Source organism: Gambusia affinis, linkage group LG15 (assembly GCF_019740435.1).
Source record: "Gambusia affinis linkage group LG15, SWU_Gaff_1.0, whole genome shotgun sequence".
NCBI lineage: Eukaryota > Metazoa > Chordata > Actinopteri > Cyprinodontiformes > Poeciliidae > Gambusia > Gambusia affinis.
In genome coordinates this window covers 3,941,268-3,962,324 of record NC_057882.1, presented here as the reverse complement: position 1 = coordinate 3,962,324, position 21,057 = coordinate 3,941,268, and the positions used below count along the sequence as shown (strand labels likewise).

General features: G+C 38.4%; 1 protein-coding gene across 2 annotated transcripts in view; it reads right to left on the bottom strand.

Annotated features, from left to right (window-relative positions):
- The window catches only part of rad51d (RAD51 paralog D), a 29,823-nt gene extending 21,934 nt beyond the window's left edge, over positions 1-7,889 (bottom strand). Inside the window, exons 1-2 of one of the 2 annotated variants that reach the window (XM_044140991.1) lie at positions 7,503-7,889; positions 7,363-7,424 (exon numbers count right to left, since the gene is read on the bottom strand). In XM_044140991.1, the coding sequence (XP_043996926.1) occupies positions 7,363-7,424; positions 7,503-7,584 (144 nt within the window). In that variant the 5' untranslated portion in view covers positions 7,585-7,889. The remainder of the gene's footprint in view (positions 1-7,362; positions 7,425-7,502) is intronic. The other variant, XM_044140990.1, reaches the window with a different exon arrangement.
- Between the last annotated feature and the right edge of the window lie 13,168 nt (positions 7,890-21,057).

The following is a 21,057-nucleotide window of genomic DNA, read 5'->3' as shown; positions in this document are numbered from 1 at the left end:
TCAGTAACATGTGGGGTATCATTAGAATGTTCTCTGTAAGTTACTTACTCCATTAAGTATACTAAACATGGCTAATAAGACAGAAAAATAGGTAAAAGCTTATTTAAACTATAAGGCTAATGCTAATGAACTGCCTTGCTGTGCAGATAATGCAGAATCATATTAGTGTTAGTTAGTACTACAGCTATGGAGTTTTTGTAGTCCAATTTATTAGTATTAGGTCAAAGGCTAATGCTAACGAACTGCCTTGCTGCGCAAAGCAGTTCCCTAACCTCGGATAAACAGATAATGCAGAATGATATCATTGCACCGCCTTTCGGCGGTGCACTGTCCAGAGGGGCATTTTGAGGCTTTTATTTTGAAATTTGCAGTAAGCTTCATATTAAATGCCCACACTAATCCAATGTGTAAGAGTGCTTTGGTTAAACCAGTCACATAAAGCCAAAAATGAGCAAATATATGATGTAAAAATTGCCAAGGCTTTTATTTTGAAATTAGTGTTAATCTTCATTTGGAAGTGCCAAACTCATCCCATGTGTAACAGTGAATGTGTTAAATCGTTTCTATAATGCTCAAAACACAAGTAGTTCTAAAGGCCAGCTCAGTCCTCCTCTGTAGTAACTGACAGTTCCACCATGTTGTAGTTCTAACCTTCAGTCTTTGTAGTTCTAAACAGCAGCTCAACTGTCATGAGAATGAAACACAGGGAGAGATGGAATCCTAATAGTTTGAAGCAGTTAGTTTTTCTGATCAAAGCAGGCCAAACATATCTTTACCTAAGTGTTGCCAATAGCATGTGGGGTATCATTTGAATGTTTTCTGTAATTGACTTACTCCATTCAGTATATTTAAAATGACTAATAAGTAAGTAAAATAGCTAATAGTTTATTTAAGGTAAAAGTTTTATCTTAATGATCTGCCTTGCTGCGCAAGGCAGATCCCTAACCTGAGAGAAGAATATAAAGCATTCTAATATTATTGCATCGCCTTACGGCGATGCATTAACCTGAGGGAAATATGAAGGCTTTTATTTTGAAATATAAACATAAGCTTCATATTAAATGCCCACACTAATCCAATGGCTAACAGTGTTAGAGTTAAATCTCTTATTTACTGGCCTAAACAGCCAATAGTTCTAATTGGAAGCTCTGTTTTAACTGAGTGTTAGTTAGAACTACAGATATGGTGTTCTGATAGTTCTATTTAATATAATTAGGTCAAAGGTTAATGCCATTGCACTGGCTTGCTGCGCAAGCCAGTGCCATAACCTGAGAGGAAAAGATAATATAGGCAGAGATTTTTGCAGCGCCTTACGGCGCTGCACTCACCTGACAGAGATATTGGGGCTTTTATTGGGAAATTTCCATTAAGCTTTATTTAAAAATTACACATTAATCCTGTGTGTAACAATGGTTTGTTAAAATCAGTTATAAAATGCCCAAAACACAAGTAGTTATAAAGGCCAGCTCATTCCAGAGTGTCCTCCCATGAATCAGCTGCTCTGGCCTCATGTGTTCCGTTGCTATGGTAATGGATCAGCTGCTAACTGTCAGTGTGTTTGAGACAGAAAGGGGGGAGAAAAATTCTATCTTTGTGAGACACCCAGCCAATTAATATGGAAAAAGCACTCCGAACAAACCTTTGCCGTTCAGGAACCGTAATACATATTCAAAAACCGTTTGAAGCGTATGAGAGGGCTATTTGTCTTCTCCGATAGTACCGCAATTCATATTTTTACCTCATTCACAGTAATTGCAGTGATGAGACAAAAAATTGTGCAGAAACTTTTCAGAAATACATGGAAGTGAATCAGGGAGAGCGTCAGTTACCCTGTCCCATAATTTCACTCTGAAGCACCTTGACAGAAAACCGTAAATGCTAGAGAAATATCGAACACATTTTACCGGAGCAGGCACGCGTATCAATGTCATGACCGAGTTTGATACCAATCGGGCGATATTTGTGGGCGTGACGGCGATTTCAAAATCGCTTTGGGGTCAAAAATCTGCTTAAATTCTCACTCTAAAAAAGCGGCAGTTGGTTTCAGTTATGCTCTGCGTTTCGGCAGTTGGAAATTTTGCTCGTTTTTCGCTTTTTACGTCGCCATCGTAAGTCCGATTCCTTATAAAAATAATAGCTCCAATGCCGGGACCGAGCCGCACGTTTTGATACCACTTTTGTGGGTGGGCTCGCAGCGGTGCGAGCCGCATTAACGGTGACGGAAGAATAATAAATAATAATATAGATATAAAGAGACATTCTATTAGGTGTAGAACAATAGGTTCCTGCCCATGCAATGCATGGAGGCAGTGACTGACTTGCTTCGCAAGTCAGTCACTGCTCTCCTTATGCATTGCTATGGGGCAGGCCCCAATTACTAAATGTTTGCTTGTCAAGTTGTCCTATAAACAAAATGTAAGGAAGTTTGTATACTGGTCTGCAGTTTCATTTAAGTGTCCTAGAATGTTCTCTGGAGCCAGTGCAGGCGGTAGGAGACAGAAGAACTCCAGGATCACCACAGGATGACGCCTCCCTCACCCTGCATGAAGCCGTTTCAGAACCAGAAAGCTCCTTCAGCTGCATCGTAAAAGCACAAAGGGGCATCATTGCAGATCCTTCCCCCTGGCAGCTGCCAGACTTTAAAACCATCACTGCTACAAACAGACTCAGACCCGGTCAACATGCAACTGGATATCTGATCAGCTTTTAAAAAAAAAAAAACTCTGATGAAAGTGGAGATTTGAAAAAACTCTGTATTTATGTTTACATGTGTACACGGGAAAACGGATATTTAGAGTCCCATGCTTTATAGTCTGTGACAAATAATGCACTAATATATCCTTGCTTTGTCATGATGCCCAACTGACATCCTTTCCTTGTGTTTTATTAACTTTATACTATAATATGCTATTTAGAAGTAGTTCAAACACAAAATGAACCTCCTTGTGTCATGTTTAATTCCTAACGGGAATCCTCCAGTAGAATAAGCTGCTAGTTAGAAAACCACATGGAGCGCCAAGCTGAATTTCTTCTATGAAAGTTTGTTCTTTGAAAATTTCCCTCCAAGAAACGAGGCTCGTTTAAACACACCGTCGGTCGGAAAGTTCCTGCGCTTCAACAAAGCCTCGACTCGCCACCGCTGCTCCACACAGTAAGGAGAAACTCTCTCCTGCATATCAATAAAACTTCTACGTTGAACCTCACACACACACGTCTCGCTTTCTCATTAATTAGGCAGAGGAAGACAACAGGCATCGACCGACACCCACCGCTAGAACAGACGGTGATGACAGAGAAGCTCTAACCTGACAGGCTTTCACACCAACTAGTCAATCAGCTTTCAAAGATATCCTGTTTCCAGTTTTTACAAGTAACCTCAAAAGGTCTTAGAACCAAAAAAAATAAATAAAACATTTCAGGTCCAGCACAGAGACAGGTCTAAACAAATGTGACTAAATTGATTAGCTTTTGAAACTCTGCAACAACGTGCTTTATATTTGTAAAACAAGAGAAAAAAAAAGGTGTAATTTATAGATTTTTTCCCCCAAGCTCTCAATCAGTTAGGATGCTTTAGGACTCTAAACTCCAGAGCACTTTAAGATGATCTGTGGAGGCTTTTTATAGATTAACCTTTAGGATATTTATTTATAAAAAAAAAAATATATATATAAAATATGAAGCTGTTGTAGATGCTTTAAAGAAGCTAACAATATTAGAATGATATTAGCTCTGTTAAATGGTGCATAATGTTCTGAATCAGGAAGCATGTCACGTTGAATTTTCAACTTATTGGTATCTGCTTGATTCTCTCCTGTTATATGTTCAAGTGTATGTAATCTGGAATTATTTCCCAACCAAATAACTGCTTTTACTTACATTCTTCTGCTTAAGCTGTTAGAGTGGGTAATTCTGAGCAGATAATTTTGAATTTTCCCATAAATAATCGTTCCACAAAGTGAGCACGATAAAGCAGGGGTAGGGAACTCCAGGCCTCGAGAGCCAGTCTCCTGCGACTTTTAGATGTATCTCAGCTTCAACACACCTGAATCCAATAGCTGAATGACCTCCTAAGTGCAGCCAGGTTCTCCAGAGTCCTGCTAATGACCTCATTATTTTACTCAGGTGTGTTGATGCTGAGATCCATCTAAAAGTCGCAGGAGACTGGCTCTCGAGGCCTGGAGTTCCCTACCCCTGCAATAAAGAATCCCCAGAAGTCCTTGAAGACTCCAGCAACCTGTAGATGTATCTCTGCTTTAACAACTCCTCAAGCAAAGAACAAGTTGATTAGAAGGGCTCTGCAGATAAAAAAAAGCAAAGTTTTACAATCTCAAGTCCCAAACAGAGACATATTAAGAATCTGTTGACTACGTTTAGGGTGTATTTGTACCCGAGACTTTTGGTCTGCTTTAAACGGACTAGAATTCGTTTTCCCATGGGTCCATTGCAAATACACTCAAGTGAGTCCTGGTGGGGACCAAAATAGTTTAAAAAGTTTCTATGGCAGTAATACGTGTTTTTAGAGGGTCCCAAGCTGGCAGATGTGGTCCACATGAACTCCCACCTCTCATCAGTTTTAAGACTTTGAACCATTTTAATGCACCCTCAGTTGTTTTATGCTTATTTATTGAGGAATAATTTATAGAATAGAATATCCTTTATTGATCCCCAAGTGGAAATTGTTTATTCGTTTACAAGCTACTCCAGCCAGGGGGTATTTCTGTATTTATTCTGGATTACGGCAGGATTGGTCCTCCATACACAATAGCAGGTATGGTGTTATATTCAGAAACTATGTGGATTAGCGCAAATTAATTGAAACTTTCACACCGTTCTTGTTAAACACTGTCATGCTATTAATCACATTCATGCTCATGATGTTTATGTAAATATTCAACTTAAACCTTTCATTTTCACTTCTTTTTGAAAATATATATGGATGAATGCTGAAGTGAGCAAATCAGATGTCTGCGATTATTTTCCTCCTATTTATTGTCAATAGCCTTTTCATTACCAGATTCAGAAAATACTATATCAACAGCATTACTGTCAGCATCATTTTTGCTCAAATTGTGAACAAGCATTTCAAATTGTTTGAAAGATTTGCTTCTTGATTAGCAGATCCTTCTGAACCCGACTGTATATTCATTTGGAAGAGAAGGCAAATCTGCTGGGTCTCAATTAGCTCAGACGTTGCTGGCACTCCAGTCTGTCCATGTATCATAGGATAGTGTGTTTAACTTGAAAATCCTTCAGTAGTTTTAATTAAACTTTCAAACTGCTGTTGTCAACAGGCGGCCCGGCGATGACCTCAGAGTCGTTGCAATTTGCGGACAAAACAATGGCTCAGCTGTGCAGCGGGAGGCTGACGGACCACGGGATGCCGGTTATCAGCTCAGGAGATAAATGTCTGCAGGCTGAACACACACAGGGCAGAAACTCTGGCTCGGTCACTGAGGTGAACCTGAACCTTCTGCAGGCTGCGAGGAGGAGAAAAGTAATATTTGAAAAACATGATGATCCCACGAGGAAATATGTTTGAAGTCGCCCTTCACTCAAAAATGCATTTTGGATGTTACTTCTGCAGGATTCCAGCTCACGTATTTGGATTTCAAATTATTCTGCATGTCATTTCTCTTCAGTAAGCTCAAGTCAAAAAAACGATCCTCCCAATATTGGAAAAAAACGAAGACGCTCTAAAAGACATTAAACACAAACATTTTACCTAACAGTCGCTTAGCCTTTCTAGCTTATTGACTATCATTTCTGCATCTCTAATAGGATTCGAACACAAAAAAATGTTTTAGCTATCCTGACTAAAACAGTAGCAGGTGAAATCTTTTTTCCACATACATCAATGAATAGCTTGTGCAATTAGTAACGCTTACTGAAGGCCAGACTCATCCTAGACCGGCGTTAACTTCTCTAGCTGGTTGGCTAGCATGACTACGACAGCCGTTTCACTGAGAAGAGCAAAGATCCTTAATTAAAAAAAAAAAGCCTGTCAACATTTCCAAACACAGCATGTTTTATAACAGAAAGGCTAAAATCTCAAAAAGTAGAAATAGGTATTTTACTTTTTTCAGCCTTTCTGTTATCTGTTGAAATGTTTGCTCTCGCTCGCTGTCTTGCAGCCTGAATGAACTTGCAGCATGTCATGGACAACTGGCTTCCTCTTAAAAAACTTCTAACACTGTACTTTAGCTAAATTTGAAGACTTCTTTTAGTAACAACTTCCCCACCAGGAAGTGTATCCAGTGCTATTTGGAAACGTTTGCATATTTTTACATATATTTAAAATTTGTACTTATTTTCTGATCAGTGGGTCAATCACGTGGAAAAATTGACCAATAAAATTTATAAATACATGTTGATTATGATTGCCTAATGATGACCTTATTGCTGCTACTATCATAATGTTGCTGTGATTGTGCAGCCTTAATATTGACTTTAATTTTCTCCACTCAAGCAGTCGGTATACTGGTAGCTGAAGATTTGGAAAGTGGGTATAAAATACATGTATAAGATTAAACACATTGAACACTGGAACATGAGTGTGAAATGTGTTTTGGGAAAAATCCAGAGGACAAGATGTGACATAAATAAATCTTTGCCTCCAGGTGCCTCTCCAACCTGAATGCGTCAGGTGAAGACCCGGATCAGTGGATGTTTTGCTAGATTAATGGTATTACCACCTTTGACCGCAACCTTTTGGCTGAAAATCCAGCAAATCGCTCCAACAAAACAACTGAACTCTCCTCCTGTGGCCTAAAACCAAAACACTGACTGCAGAGATTGACCTTGATTCTTAATCCCTGATCTTAAGGTTTAGATGCTTATTGTCCTCATTTATACATCTTAAAACCTAAGCTTCTTGTAATTCTACATGTAGCTGTTACATCAGTTTAGCCGACGTGGGTGTAGGGAACGATCAAAGCAGTCAAATAAATAATAAAGAGGTAGCTGTGGTTGCAGGTTGGAGAAAATGATGTCAATTCGTCTTCTTCTTCAAAAAAAAAACAGTCAAGTCAAATATGCTCTTTGTATTTAATCTGTAATGATTGAAACATTTAAAACATTATTTTTTTTATAAACAACAAACGAGATCTTAATTTTAAGTAAAAGCAGTTTTTATAAATCTTTCTGGATCTCACCTGATAATACAAAACATGTGCTGCATGTGGGAGAAAATGTGTTAAAATTAAATTTAAACAGTAGAGTGTTTCGCTGAAACACTACAAGTAAAAATAAACGGCATCTATTCTAGCCATTTAATTGTTTTCATACTTCTAACTTCAGCGATGACTGATTATATTGAAGTGTAATTAATACTGAACTAATTAACCTGATAAGAGTCATAAATACCTTATAGGAGACGGAGCATTTCTGTGCGAGATCCTCTATGTCAGAAGAGACAAGGTCCTCCACTGAAGAAACAAGAAGCCATCACTGAAGCTGCTAATCTTCATCATTTTACCATTAAAACGCAATAAATCCGCACAAACCTGTTCTAATATCAGCTGCCCGAAGACTCCGCAGCAAATCTTCATCCAGACCAGGACACATTCCTGCCAGTAACACCACCATTGTTCCTCATCACTCACTTCTGAGACGTTAGTAGAAACCAGCCAGCATCATTTGCCAGTTAACGTTAGCTCAAGTTGTTTTTAGCGTCCCGGCTAACTTTAGCAAACTTTTCCGTGTGAAAGCGGAATGTTTAAAATGCGCTCCTGTCGCCTCCGACTAAACTTTAGCCCTTAAAAGCCGATTGTTTGATTAGGAGGAATGTCAGTTCTGAGTAACTTTATTAGCTTACGTTAGAGTTTAGAGTTCAAAGTTGTAGCAAGGAACGCGTGTCAAAAAATTTGTGTTTGCTGCTCTGGTTTGCCGTAGCTCCCGCTCAATGCATTTAGGGAAATGTAGTATGTGCGCCCCAAACACGCTTTTTTCCCTTTGAAAACATTGCTTTCATCCATCATCTGTATCTTTAAGGGTTTAAATTTTGCGTCTCATACTTGTTAAAAATAAATAAATAAAGCTTTGGCTTTCAAATGTACAATATTTTTACCATGTTAAAAACCACAAGCCTCAGTGTATTTCATTAAAATTGTATGCAACCAATGTAAAGTAGTGACTGATTTACTGTGATGTGAAAGTAAATGTATACCTGGGTATGAAATTTACTATACAAATTAAAACCTGAAAAGCATGAGGCTTTTTTCATTTGACACATCCTTCACTAAGAAACAGAAAAACTTTGTTATTCTGCTTGATCTGTGCTCTTCTGGAGCAGCATTATGTGCAAGAAGAGCATAATACTGGAAAACATAGAGACCAATCAAATCCTCAATACTTCTATTACTCCAAAGCACATAGACTTTGACTCAAAAGCTTTGTTGGTATTCATTGTTCAAAAGCTACCTATTTTTAATCAAATTATATTCAGGTACAGTGAATACATCACAGACGTGTTCAGAGTGTCACAGTGTTACAGCCTAGTCTATTTAGACCAATATTAATATTCTAGATTATTCAAAATTTATATGTAGATGTAGTCCCTCTTTATTTAATGGGAGCTAATTATTTCCCTTTTCTCCTTTTCCACAGATAACAGGTTTTTTTTTCTGTTGAATCACTTTCAAATGTAATAAAAGACATGGATAATAGGTAAAATTGGCTTTTATTATATAACACTTCCTGGAAGAGAAGAGAAATTATGATTCTCTCAGGGATCAATTAGGGATCCATTAATAATAATTCAAACGCTAACATAATTTCACCTCAGTTAACAGTGCTGAGGGCTCAGTGGTACTGTGGTAATTATTTGCCAAAGCTGGATGTAAAACAAATGATTTTCTGTCTTATTTATAGCTGACTAAATGGGTGATAGGTTTGCTGGCCGTTTGGTTGGCTGATCTGCTGGACAGTTGACTTGTTAGCTGGTCGGTTGGGTGGCAAGTTGGTTGCCTAGTCTGCTGACTGGCTTTCTGGCTGCCAGGCTGTGTTACCGTTTAGGTTAGTTGGCTGGCTGGCTTTAGTTTGGCTGATTGAATCTCAGTCGGTTTGTTAACTGGCTTGGTATCTGGGTGTTCATTTCTTTTAGTTGACTAACACTTTAGTAGGTTGGTTTTCTGGTTGACTGACTGGCTGGCTAGTTGATTAGCAGCTTGGTTGACTGGCTGGTTTGTTAGTTGGCTGATTTGTTGACTGGCTTGCAGGTTGTTTTTCCTAGCTGACTGAATTTCCTGGCTGATTTATTGACTGATGGTACACTTTGTTAACTGGATGGCCAGTTGATTTTTAACTAGTTAGCCAACCGGTTGATTGGCCGTTGAATGTAAACAATATGTAATCTGAAAAGAAGCTTGATTATATTAAAACAGAACATACAAGTTTCAGGAAGGACAGCCACGCTTTTCCAGCATAGAGGTTAAACAAACTGCAGGAAAACATTAAAATCACCAAAGCAATCCTCTGAATAAGTCAAGAACTACGTGAAAACTGCTCATCCTGTGCACCTGCACGTCTTTTATTAACAGAATGAAGAGTTTGTAGCATGACGTCCATTCTTCTTGTCTGGCTGTGGTGGTCTTAATTACCTGTCAGTCACATGCCAGCTGCTCAGAATAATATAACAAAGAGCTTCTGTTAGTTAGAAGTTCAAACTTTCAAACATTCTTGATTTTTAAGAATTTTGATGAGCGTGCCACAGCTAGCAAGTAAAAGCCAGACAATTTTAGGTGTAGGCAGAAAGAAAAAAAGATTAAAAGTCTCAGAGATTAAGGTTGATAACACATTGAGAGAAGTGGAGAGGTAGCAGCGACACTCGTGCTCTACCTTAATAATGAATTGAGCTCTTTGAAAGAAGGAAAACTTCAGAAGTCTTCAACATTTGGTGCAGAAATACTACTAGAAACACAAACCCTCCTGTGATCTGTCAGCACGTCAACGCGGTACAAAATAATTTAAATAATGGCTCTGTTCCATTTATGACAAATCAAACTTATTTTGTCAATCATTTTCACTTTTGCACAGCCTGCCTTTTATGAAAAAGCAACACAAATATCAACCTATTTCACCCAAATTTCAGAAAGTGACAGCTGCTCTACACATGGTGCCTCAGATTAAAGATTTTTGCAAGTCAGTAAAGTAAAAGCAGCCTAGCATCATTTAATTATCTTAGACAAGAGGGTGGGAGGTAATTCTTCAGAAACAAAATGTCAAATAAAAGTGGTTCCTTTTGCAGTGCCACTTCAGAAATCAGAGAAAGCCCCAGAAACATTCAGCTGAGCCAAAGTATTTAACACAAAGTATGTTTAACAGATCAATTCAGTTACTTCAGCAAGTGTTCAGAGCCAACCCAAGCATTTTATCTTGTGCAAAGCAGCGGTTACATATTTTATTTAAAACTGAAGTTTACCCATTTGCATTACTGGAGGTAAAAATCTTGATTTCAAAAGTGGTGAAGTTTCTCAGTGGTGAATTGTCTACCTGAATTTCTCCAAGCGGACATCAAATACGTGTCCAGGAAGTTACAAAAGAAACCAGCAGAATATTCAGGCTGGTGGTAGTGATGGATTAATGTAATAGAAAACGTTTTCCTTCCCATACAGATCTCAATCTCATAAAACGCCTTTGGGTCAACTCAGTAATCAAATCAAATCAAACTTTATTTGTATAGCACATTTCAGCAGCAAGGCATTTCAAAGTGCTTTACATCAAATTAAACACAAAAACACAATGCAACATAGAATCAACAATAAAAACACAACAAGTCGGATTCCATCAATAAATTTGCAATTGATTACATTTCAAATACAACTCTAAACAAGTGGGTCTTTAGTTGAGATTTAAAGGAAGTCAGTGTTTCAGCTGTTTTACAGTTTTCTGGAAGTTTGTTCCAGATTTTTGGTGCATAGATGCTAAATGCTGCTTCTCCTCGTTTGGTTCTGGTTCTGGGGACGCAGAGCAGAACCAGAACCAGAAGACCTGAGAGTTCTGGAAGGTTGATACAACAGCAGCAAATCTTTAATGTATTGTGGTGCCAAACCATTCAGTGATTTATAAACTAACAACAGTATTTTAGCATGGTGTACCTAATAAATTGGTCAGCAGGTGTGCATAAAGCCTATAGCATTAAAAGAAACATGTGGTCAGTTTGAAATGACCATCTTTATCCCTGAACCTCTTTCAAAATAAATGTGGTGTATAATAAAAGAGAAAGCTGGGGCAGTTCTGTCTGAAGAGCAAGGCGGTCACTTTAACCTCTGCCATGATTTATCACAGCCAACATATGATGAATGTTTATAACATTCCCAGGCAATTTGCCCACTGAAGATGACCTACTTTACCAGTGAGGAGCGTGCATTGTTCAATATTAGTTATATTGGTAATGAATTAAGCTTACTGAAGTCATTTATCGGATTCCAAGGAGTTATTGATGGGGTTGAAAACACCTGTAGTCCATCACCGCAGCATGAGGTGGACTTACAGCAGGAAGACACTGTGTTGTTCTGACCGTCCGCTTGGCTATTAGCTGAAACTAAGCAGCCTGAATGGAGGGAAACAATTGATTTTATTCCTAATTAAACCAATTTTGTCTTAAATCTTTGAAAACTAAAGTATGTACCAACCACTTCTTTACAAAGTCTGATTTACAGTGAAACTCACAGTACCCACAGAATTCCATGGTGGATCGCTGAACAACACACACACACACACACACCCACACGCCCACACGCACCCCCCCCCCCCCCCCACACACACACACACACACTCAGCAGAAAATATAAAAGTGTTGCACTGTGAAGGACTGGCGACATGTGCAGGATGGACCACGCATCTTGCCCATGCAAGTATAAGCAAGCATAGAGAATGAATGGATGGATTTCATTGCCGCCAAATGTGAAAGGGACAGAATATTTACACCTGTAAGGATGTACCCCCACCAGCCATGCTCAGTCCACTGTAATCAAACTCCAGTTCATTTGCCTCAAACTCTGATGCGGGCCAAAAAAGTGAACTCGGGTAGTTCTATAATCCTGACTTGGTTGAAGTGAACTCTGGTGTGATTTGAATGCATATGTGAACGCCAAGTGAACCACAGATGGCTAAAAAAAGAGAAAAAACAGGAAGTGGACTACAGTGCAGGACATTATGGGTAAATACAACCAAATCAAACGTATGCATGTGTTTAGTGGGAGAAATGTTTGGTTTTAGTTTTTAAGTGCTTGAGAAGGAGTAGAAACCCAAGAGAAGTACAAACATGTGCAAAATGGGAATTTTGCATAATAGGTTCCCTTCAAAGTTTTACTTTTAATATTCAAAGCCTTTTCTAATCTCAGCCCTCCATATTTTACAGAACTTGTGGAACCCTTCGGGTTCACCTCTGCCTCCCTCCCTTTTTGCCCATCTGTCCACCATGGTACTCTGTTCTTTCAGCCCCTCTGCCCTCTGACCCCTGACTCAGTGCAGTGCCCTCCCTCTGAGACTTTGTCCCAACTTATGCCACACCATTCCTACTTCCACACTACTAAAAACACTGTTTGTTCATCTTTGCCAGTACTTGTAGGCAGTGATGTCCATAACACGTTACTTTATAATATTGCTATTACTTTTTGACTACAACTTTACAAATACCTCTTCAAACCCATCTGTCTACCACTAGGACTCTTTGCTACTGTCTATCCAGTTTGTCCAGTTATTCAATTACAGCCAGATAACTGCAACATATATCAAATAAATTAGACTAATTTCTACCACCATTTTTGAGGCTAAATTGTAAACATAAATGTAATTACCTGAACACAAAATACAAAACAACTAGACTAAACTTCTCAGGGAAAATCGTAATTTCAAGTAAAAAAACAATTTATCTCCTTTACCTTTCTAAAACATCCTCTCTGTTCAGATAGTTGCCTGTTCAGTTAAAGTAGTGGTCCCCAATGATTTTCTGGCCCACCACCCCCTATGGATTACAATAACCCCCCCCCCCCCAAAAAAGAAAAGAAAAATCAACTGGACACACACATCGTTCAACCAGATATAAACCTAAACACATATTTTGTTTTCAAACTCCACTGATGTTTATTTCACACTTCAGGTTCCAACAAAACAAACTACAAACCATCTTTACAGTGAAACACTTTTGTGCAACAGCTTTTTATTTTATTTTTTTTTTCAATCATCCATACCGCTTCCTGCACCCCCCTGCAATGACACTGCGCCCCTTAGGGGGCGTACCCACACTTTGGGAACCACTGAGTTAAAGTCTAGTAGGCCTCCTATAGTCAGACGTGAATTTATTAAGTATAATTAAATAAAATATTTAATAATCATGATGGTAGCCCTAACAGACAGGCCGAGCTCGCTCTTCTTGTATTTCTACAACCCTTCCTCTGTTAATCCAATAGCATTAATCTCCTTCACCAAAGACGAGCTGCATTCTTTGTTTTAATTGAAAATGCCCCAAATGTGGCACATAATCCAGTGTCAGTCACCTAAACCCGTCTCGTTGAACTGGATTAGATTACTTAATAAGGCTGGCATTGACGGGTCTGCCGGCTTCTTTGTGAAGATAAAATTGCAGAGGAACGTTTACAAAAGACCATCGCAGGTCTTTAAGGGAATGTTATGAACGTAAAAATGTAAGGAGGATTTTTTCCTAATTGGAAAAGCTTTCAATTAAAGCAGCTCATAGGTTTTATACCTGCGTGTCATTTTATGTCGGTTCTTGGACGGCCACATAGCGTTTTAATTAGCTAAGATATGCCCGAGTTGTCTTTGCTTTGTACAATAAAGCATTAAACAGCTTCTTGAGGAGTAAAAGAGCTCCATGATCACCTGACTCTGCACTTTTCAAACGTAAAATACAATTACTTTCAGTTTAAGGCTGGCAACAATAGATAATGGCTAGACAAAGTTTAGAGAGATTTGCGAAGGTTGAGGAAATAAAGAAATAAAGAACTTCCCAACTGATTGAATATTCATAAACTCAGTGCTGTGAGCTTTCATGTGGAAAAACAAAAATATAGAAGTTGGCTTCTCATAGTTAAAAGCTTTTTTTCTTTCTTTGTATTTGCTTTTTAAGGTCAAATTGTCTTGCAGGTGATGAGCATGGATGAAGAAAGCCCTGAGCCATCAGCGCCTTGCAGAGGACTCGCTGTGAACGCAACCAGACAAGATTTACAACCCACTGAGGTTGTAAATCCACGATTTCCCAGCTATTTAACGGAGGTTACTGCTGTAACGAGGGATTCTGATTGGTTGCTGCAAGCTGGAGAAACTCTAAAAAAAAAATTTAAAACACTCTGTTTGTATAGTAAATATGCACAAGACAAGTTATAATAATGAAAACTACTTTATTTACACAAGATTAATGATGAAAGCAACTTATTTTAATGTTATTCAAAGAAATGCCAGCGTTAGTGGGATATTTGCTGGTTATGATGGGAGTTTTACAAATTCATGACATTCACGACGAAGCTTGCGATGGCTTCCAACATGACCCGAACATTTCATGAGCTGAGCCCAGACTTCAAAGCGTACCGACTCTCCCTGCCTGCTGTGAAGGTGGAAACGCACTAAGAACACATTTTCACTGTCTGAGAGCTAAATTTGCATCCAATTACTCGCTGCCATACCTGCTGAGAACATATTTCTGAATTCTTAATGTTACTTTATCCACATTCGGCTGAGCTATGAAGTAAGCATGATATCAGACCTCCAACTAAAACCACTTTTGGATTTTGCTTCCTGATCACCTCAAAATCCAACCCCAACCTGCTCTGTCATGTGTGGCTCTTGGATGATGATCACCATTTACCTCCGAACTATTTCCCCCTTGCAGTTTTTAACTATTTAACCATTCATGAAAGGTTTAGAAGGAGAAAAGGTTTGGTCTCTGAGAAAAACATGATGGCAGAAGATGTAGGCAAAGAGCTCTAGGAAGGGGTTCAAAGTCCAAAACTGAATTATTTGGATGCTAGATCTGTGGACACGTTTAACACAAACAGTTTTTCTTGACATCTTTATTTTAATAAGTAACACCAGGTGATTTTAAGGTGCAATTAAATTATCTTATTTTGAAAATTAATGAAATGTTGTACATTGTTTTTAAACAAATAGAACCTTTTGCTAAATTATTAAAAACAATAAATCTATCTCTTTAATCAATGCTAGCAGGAGCTTTGATCTACACCAGAGGAATTTCTCTGATCTTTCAGCAAAGAGTTGGACTGACTGCTAACTTATGGACTACAAAAACAAATTTGGTTGCCAAAATCTTTCAAAAATAACCCGATTGGAGTTTCTCCTGCATTTTCAGTGCTAAAGCGCTGCTAGTACTCACTTAGCACCAGTTCCTTTGGTTTAACAGTAGAAACACTGACGATGGCACCAAAGAACTGGTTCTGTCTTAACATTTTATATTCCCTGGTCAGAGGGAAGGGAAATGGCTATATTCACTCACTTCAATTTTTTGCTGAAGTCGGACTTCGGTATGAACGGTTTATGACTCCGTGCGTTCAAAGAAGAAGAACGTTGTCATCACACACTAGTGCTCTGTTTAAGAAAGTAATAATGAGAGTCGTCTATGTTAAGATAGTTGACAAGGAGATGAAGGAAGCTAACAAAATACAGCACAACTACCATCAATGGCCTTTAGTGGAGCATTGACTAACTTCTCTAGACAAGTCTGTCTGGATGTGAAGTCGGATCCAACAGTGGTGGGCCTAATTTTCAGCCATTGTTCATGTCCAGATTTATTGTGTCTGGCTTCACCTGGTGCAAAATGATGATCCATGTCTCACATCAAAAGTCGGATATAATGCAACATGGCTTCAGACTGAAGACACTTTGAAAACAGATATCTATCCGATTCTACATATGGAAGTGGTACAAATCAGATTTTTTGGGGGGGCTGAGGGGGTGAATAAGAGCAGAAGTGGACCATTCAGACTGCCATGATCAAGACTGATATGGGTCACAGATTGGCAAGAATATTGGCTCAGAGTCACTTTTGCCTGTTCTGTGAATGTAAGCCAAGTTGAAGGGAAGGCCTGGTGGTTCTTTAATCTGGCTTCAAAGAACCAGTCAACTGCATCTACCATTGCCCTCACTTGATAATAAAGATCTTTTTAACAGAATATTTGACAGTCAATATATGATGTTCCCAACAAAAATGCTAAGAATGTCTATAAGTGCATTGAAACCCCCAAACCTACAAGACATACAAACATATTCTGACCAGATGTTTAAAATCTCCTCAGCTGTCTAGTCTCAGTTCAATGGAAGAACATTTCAACTCTGACCTTTGCCCTTCTTTTAAGAGCCGTATTGATTGGTAAATCCTCCATCTAATCCCTGGCATTTACTGCTTCCTCTAAGGACTGGGCATCAAGTGGGATTCAGGGTATCCTCAATTACTCTCTCTGTCTCAACTGTGAGCTGTTCAGATGAAACACTCCAAATTTCAGAAAACCAATTGCTTTGTAAAAGAAACAGAGAATCAGACAATCACATGAATGCTACTCAATGCATTGCAACAAAAGGGGTCTCCAGTCCTTGAGTTCTTCTTTACTGCAACACCCTAATCAAAAGTCTGAATTACTTCTTTAGCTTGCCATCAAGTTTGGCCTCATAACAAGCCATTCATTTGATTCAAGTGTGTTGGAGAAGAGATGCATCTAAAAGTTGCGGGATTGGGTTGGAGCAACCCTCCACTAAATTATCCAGGACCAGACTTATAGCAAATATCTCGAGGACACATAACAATCTCTGGGGACGTCTTATCGCTAGAATCCTTCCCAAAGTTAAGCTTGTCTTTCCTTCAGCTTCCAAGGCTCAGACATGGAGCAGCTGGGAGTACAACATGCTGACAAAGGACTACCTTGAGTCTCCGTGAAACTTTAAAACGCTGTCTTCCTCAACATGATGAATAATGCTTTTGCTGTCCTTCTTGACAAGGCTATTTTGCTACAGAAAAAAAAATAGACATTCCTTCAAGTCCAGGAGGGCAGAAAAAAAGAGAGATGAATTTATGCAGACAGCGAAGCAGCAGGAGGACATAAAGCTTGGGGAGTTCTCAGTGAACATCAGCTGCTGTTTGTAACGCATTTAAAGCTGCAAAAATAATGTTAGTTATCCAGTGTGCAACATTGATGTATTAAAGCTGCTGAGAGGATCCAAATGTATTTCATCTTGAATTTTCTTCATACTGTGTTTAAAATGCATGACAGAAAATCTCTCCACAACCTTCAGCAATGGCTGCACACATTCAGAAAATAACTCAAACAACTTTGTATGCTAGCAAAGAGAATTTACAAATATAGTTATTCACATCGTCATTGGATTTGATAATTAAGACTGCATTGACACCAGCCCTTTTCAGAAGTAGGAAACAAATTACAGCACAGGGCATTCTGGGTAAGTACAACCAAAAGAGATGTGTGTATCTAGCGCTAGCAGGAGAAATGGCTGGTGGTCTTTTACCAAAGACAAGAGAAAAATCCTACAACCACTAACATCTGATAAAACTCCATATTGGATAACATCTTGTGAAGAAGAATCAGTTCTACAGTAAAGAGTTAAACATCTACTGATGTCCTGCTCGTTTCCTGACGAGCAGGAAACGAACGTTTCCTGGCAGGCCCAAACATGTTGTGAGGGTCTGCTGGGAACGTCTGGCAGAATCCCCTAAGTGGATCCCATCTCTGAGGGAGGTGGGGGACATTGAGTGTGTTTTGTGGTCAATATCATTTCACCATTTTATTAATGTGGGTTGGATCAGGCTTCCTAACAAACTAGAAGAATAGAAAACATGCTAACAAAATACCTCAGACCTGCAACCCATAGGCGGTCCTAGACACAGGCTAACAGGCTCTTTGGCTCACTTGTACAAGTTTATGTCCTGGGGGGGGCGCCGATGAGATGTTCGCATCCACCTCAAAAATATGTAGTTGCGCCCCTGTAGCTGTGTACAACATATTGGTGTAGCGCAGGGGTCTCAAACTCCAGTCCTCGAGGGCTGCAGTCCTGCAACTTTTAGATGTGCCTCTGCTGCACCACACCTGAATAGAATAATTAAGGCTCTGGAGAACTGATCTACACAAGGTGGAGGTAATTAAGCCATTTCATTCCAGCACATCTAAAAACTGCAGGACTGCGGCCCTCGAGGACTGGAGTTTGAGACCCCTGGTGTAGTGCTTTAGCATTAGCAAAACTACTGTTTACAATTAGTGCTTTAGAGTTAGTGCAACTACCGTAACCTTTTAGTTAGCAGTGTCCACCCTGATTTCTGGTCTACATCTTAATAGCTAAAACATGTTGTCTACAGATTGAAGGTTTTCTTAATGCTATAATTTAGTGTTGATGCTCTGGAAACGTCCTTGAATATATTCACACTGACAGGCTTGTTTTGGGCTAAATAAAAGCCTTCCCAGACTTTAGGTAGCACTGCACTGATTGCTGATTTTATTTTTCATTTTTCCATCCTCTTGTGTTTATCTAAACTCAGTTGACAAAGGTAACATTTTAAAAAAGGTAACTTTTGACAATTAAACTTAAACGTTTAAATCATGCAAGCTCTGGGTTCCAAGTAAAATTAGAATTGGTATGTTATGTCTTTGTTTTAGGATTTTAAACAAATACCAGTCGCTGAGTAAGTAAAGTTTATTTATAAAGCACTTTTCACAGACATAAAATCACAAAGCGTTGTACAATAGAAATCAACCTTAAAACTATACAAAGCATAAGAAGGATGACATCTAGAGTTTAAAATTAAACCCCTTTAATGCCTGACACCAGCAATAATTGTAATTTTTATATTTGGATGCTTAACCCTGACCTCAATCAAACTAAAACGAGAATCTACGGTTTTTAAATGATGGGGATTGTAGTTGTTTAAGTGCAGAAAAAAAGTTGAACAAAGTTTAATAAACTTACCAGAGGAGGGCTTCATTATCAGCGACTGCTGTCTCCTTCCATGAAGAGATAAATCACTGAAGGCTGAATCTGATTGGATAGATGATTTCACCTGTCTGCCAAGTCTCACCAAAGTTCATTTTAAAAGGATTTCTAGTGGAACATCTAAAATCTTTGCATGAACTTTGATTAAAAAAAAAAAAGAACACGTTGAACCATGTTATTAATTCCATCTTTTCCAAAACTGCAGATTAGTTTTCAGATTTCAATAAAAGACAGAAAACTTAGTGTTCAGAACCCTTTTGCTGCTTGAAAGAAATGAAATAAATTCTCCATCATTATCAGCCCTGAAGGATTTATGTGCTGTTAAACGTTTAAAAACTACATAGAGTATATCTGTAGCAAGTGACAGGTGGATAAGCTGCATATTTTAGTGGGAAAAAAAAAAGTATCTGCATAGAACTTCATTTAATTTTAACACATGCTGTTCAAAACTGAAGAAAAGTAAAATATTGGTGCATGTTCAGCTTTCTTTGTGAAACTCTATGCAGCTGTGCCTACAAAAGTAAAATAAAAAAATGAAGAAACATTTTGGTTTCAGTATTTCTGAAATACTGAAACCAAAAGAATCAATGCAGCTACAAATACCAACGTTTCCCCTTTCCCTAATAAAACCTGTGACCCTGACAGTGTGGTACGCTTCATGTCTTCATAATCTTCCTCACAGGAGAAAGAACTCTTTCTAAATCCCCACACTGGTCTGGTTTTCTTTCTTTTTGCTTATTTACCTTTCAATTCTTCTGTCTCAGTGACAGCATGTTGGGCAGTACGCCAAAAAAAAAAAAAAAAAAAAAAAACAAGATAAAAAATAAAAAAAAACATGAGTAAAGGTGAAAAACTAGAGGATAGAAGAAAAGTCAGGCCTAAGACCTGAGAGCAGAGCTGAGAAATGCTTCATCCTTCAGCTGATCACCTTCACTACCTCTCATCTCTCTTGAGAAGGACAAAGATTATTGAGTCTTACCAAGTCATACGTCTGCTTTGGCAATTTTGCTTTCTTAAACCAGTTCATATCAATGCACGTTTAGTTTATTGATTTACTTATTTGGGTAGAATGCCTCAATAATTCATAAATCAGAGATACGGTGATGTAAACAGGGAAATATTCACTTTAATATGGACTGAAGCTGAAAAGTCTGTAAGAAAATCTCCAGAAAGGAGGAAGAAATACAGAAATACTGAAATCCTATTGAAAAGGTACAAAAGTCTCACAGTGGAATATTGAGAAATAGAGGATGAAATCAAGATTTTTGCTCACTAGTGTCTCGTTAAATAGTTAATTGTGTTTAGAGTTTTCTAGCATTTCCATCCAGACGGCGTCATCTGCCGCTACTTTCCAAAAACCCCGGCAAAAAAATGTGATTTTACATTTTCATTGGAAGAGTATAATTTAGAATTATTTTCTCGAGCGTCTCAGTAATCTTCGATCTCCAAAACTTCATTAACAAAAGCACAGAAAGCAAAGTATTTATGTAGGTGTGCTGAAATTTTTCAGAAGAATTAGTTGTTGGATAATTTTCGTTTACAAGTAATTCGACTCAGATGACAGCATGCATTCAGCTCTGTGATTTTTACACCAAATTTTCACATGGGCTTTACATATATATTGTAAAGATATAGAAATAAAAGTTTGCAAGTCTTCTAATTCTATCTTTAAAGCTTCGATGAAGTCTAAAGGAACATTAAAGCAGTGAATATCTAAACATTTTTGTGCTTTTTTCAAATCTTTAATTATTTCTGTTTTACCATCAACTGGCCTGGAAATATAGAATGTGCTGAATTCGGTACGTTTACACACAGAGCAAATATTTTATTTAACTAATTAAATTAAATTCAATTCAATTTTTGTATTTTTCAAATAAATCGCTAAATGCCTTTAATTTAAGGGACCCAATGAAGTGACCAGGAGTTAAAGAAGACACCTCTTACTGTGGACTTTGTCCATCAGAGCGTCACACATGGCGTCTTCCCACTGCTGCTGGAATTGTTGGATGGTCCCCAAACTGTGCACAGTGACGGGTGGAAAGCAATGATGTATTCACTTCAAAAACCAGCTGGATGTCAGCCTGGATATGATCA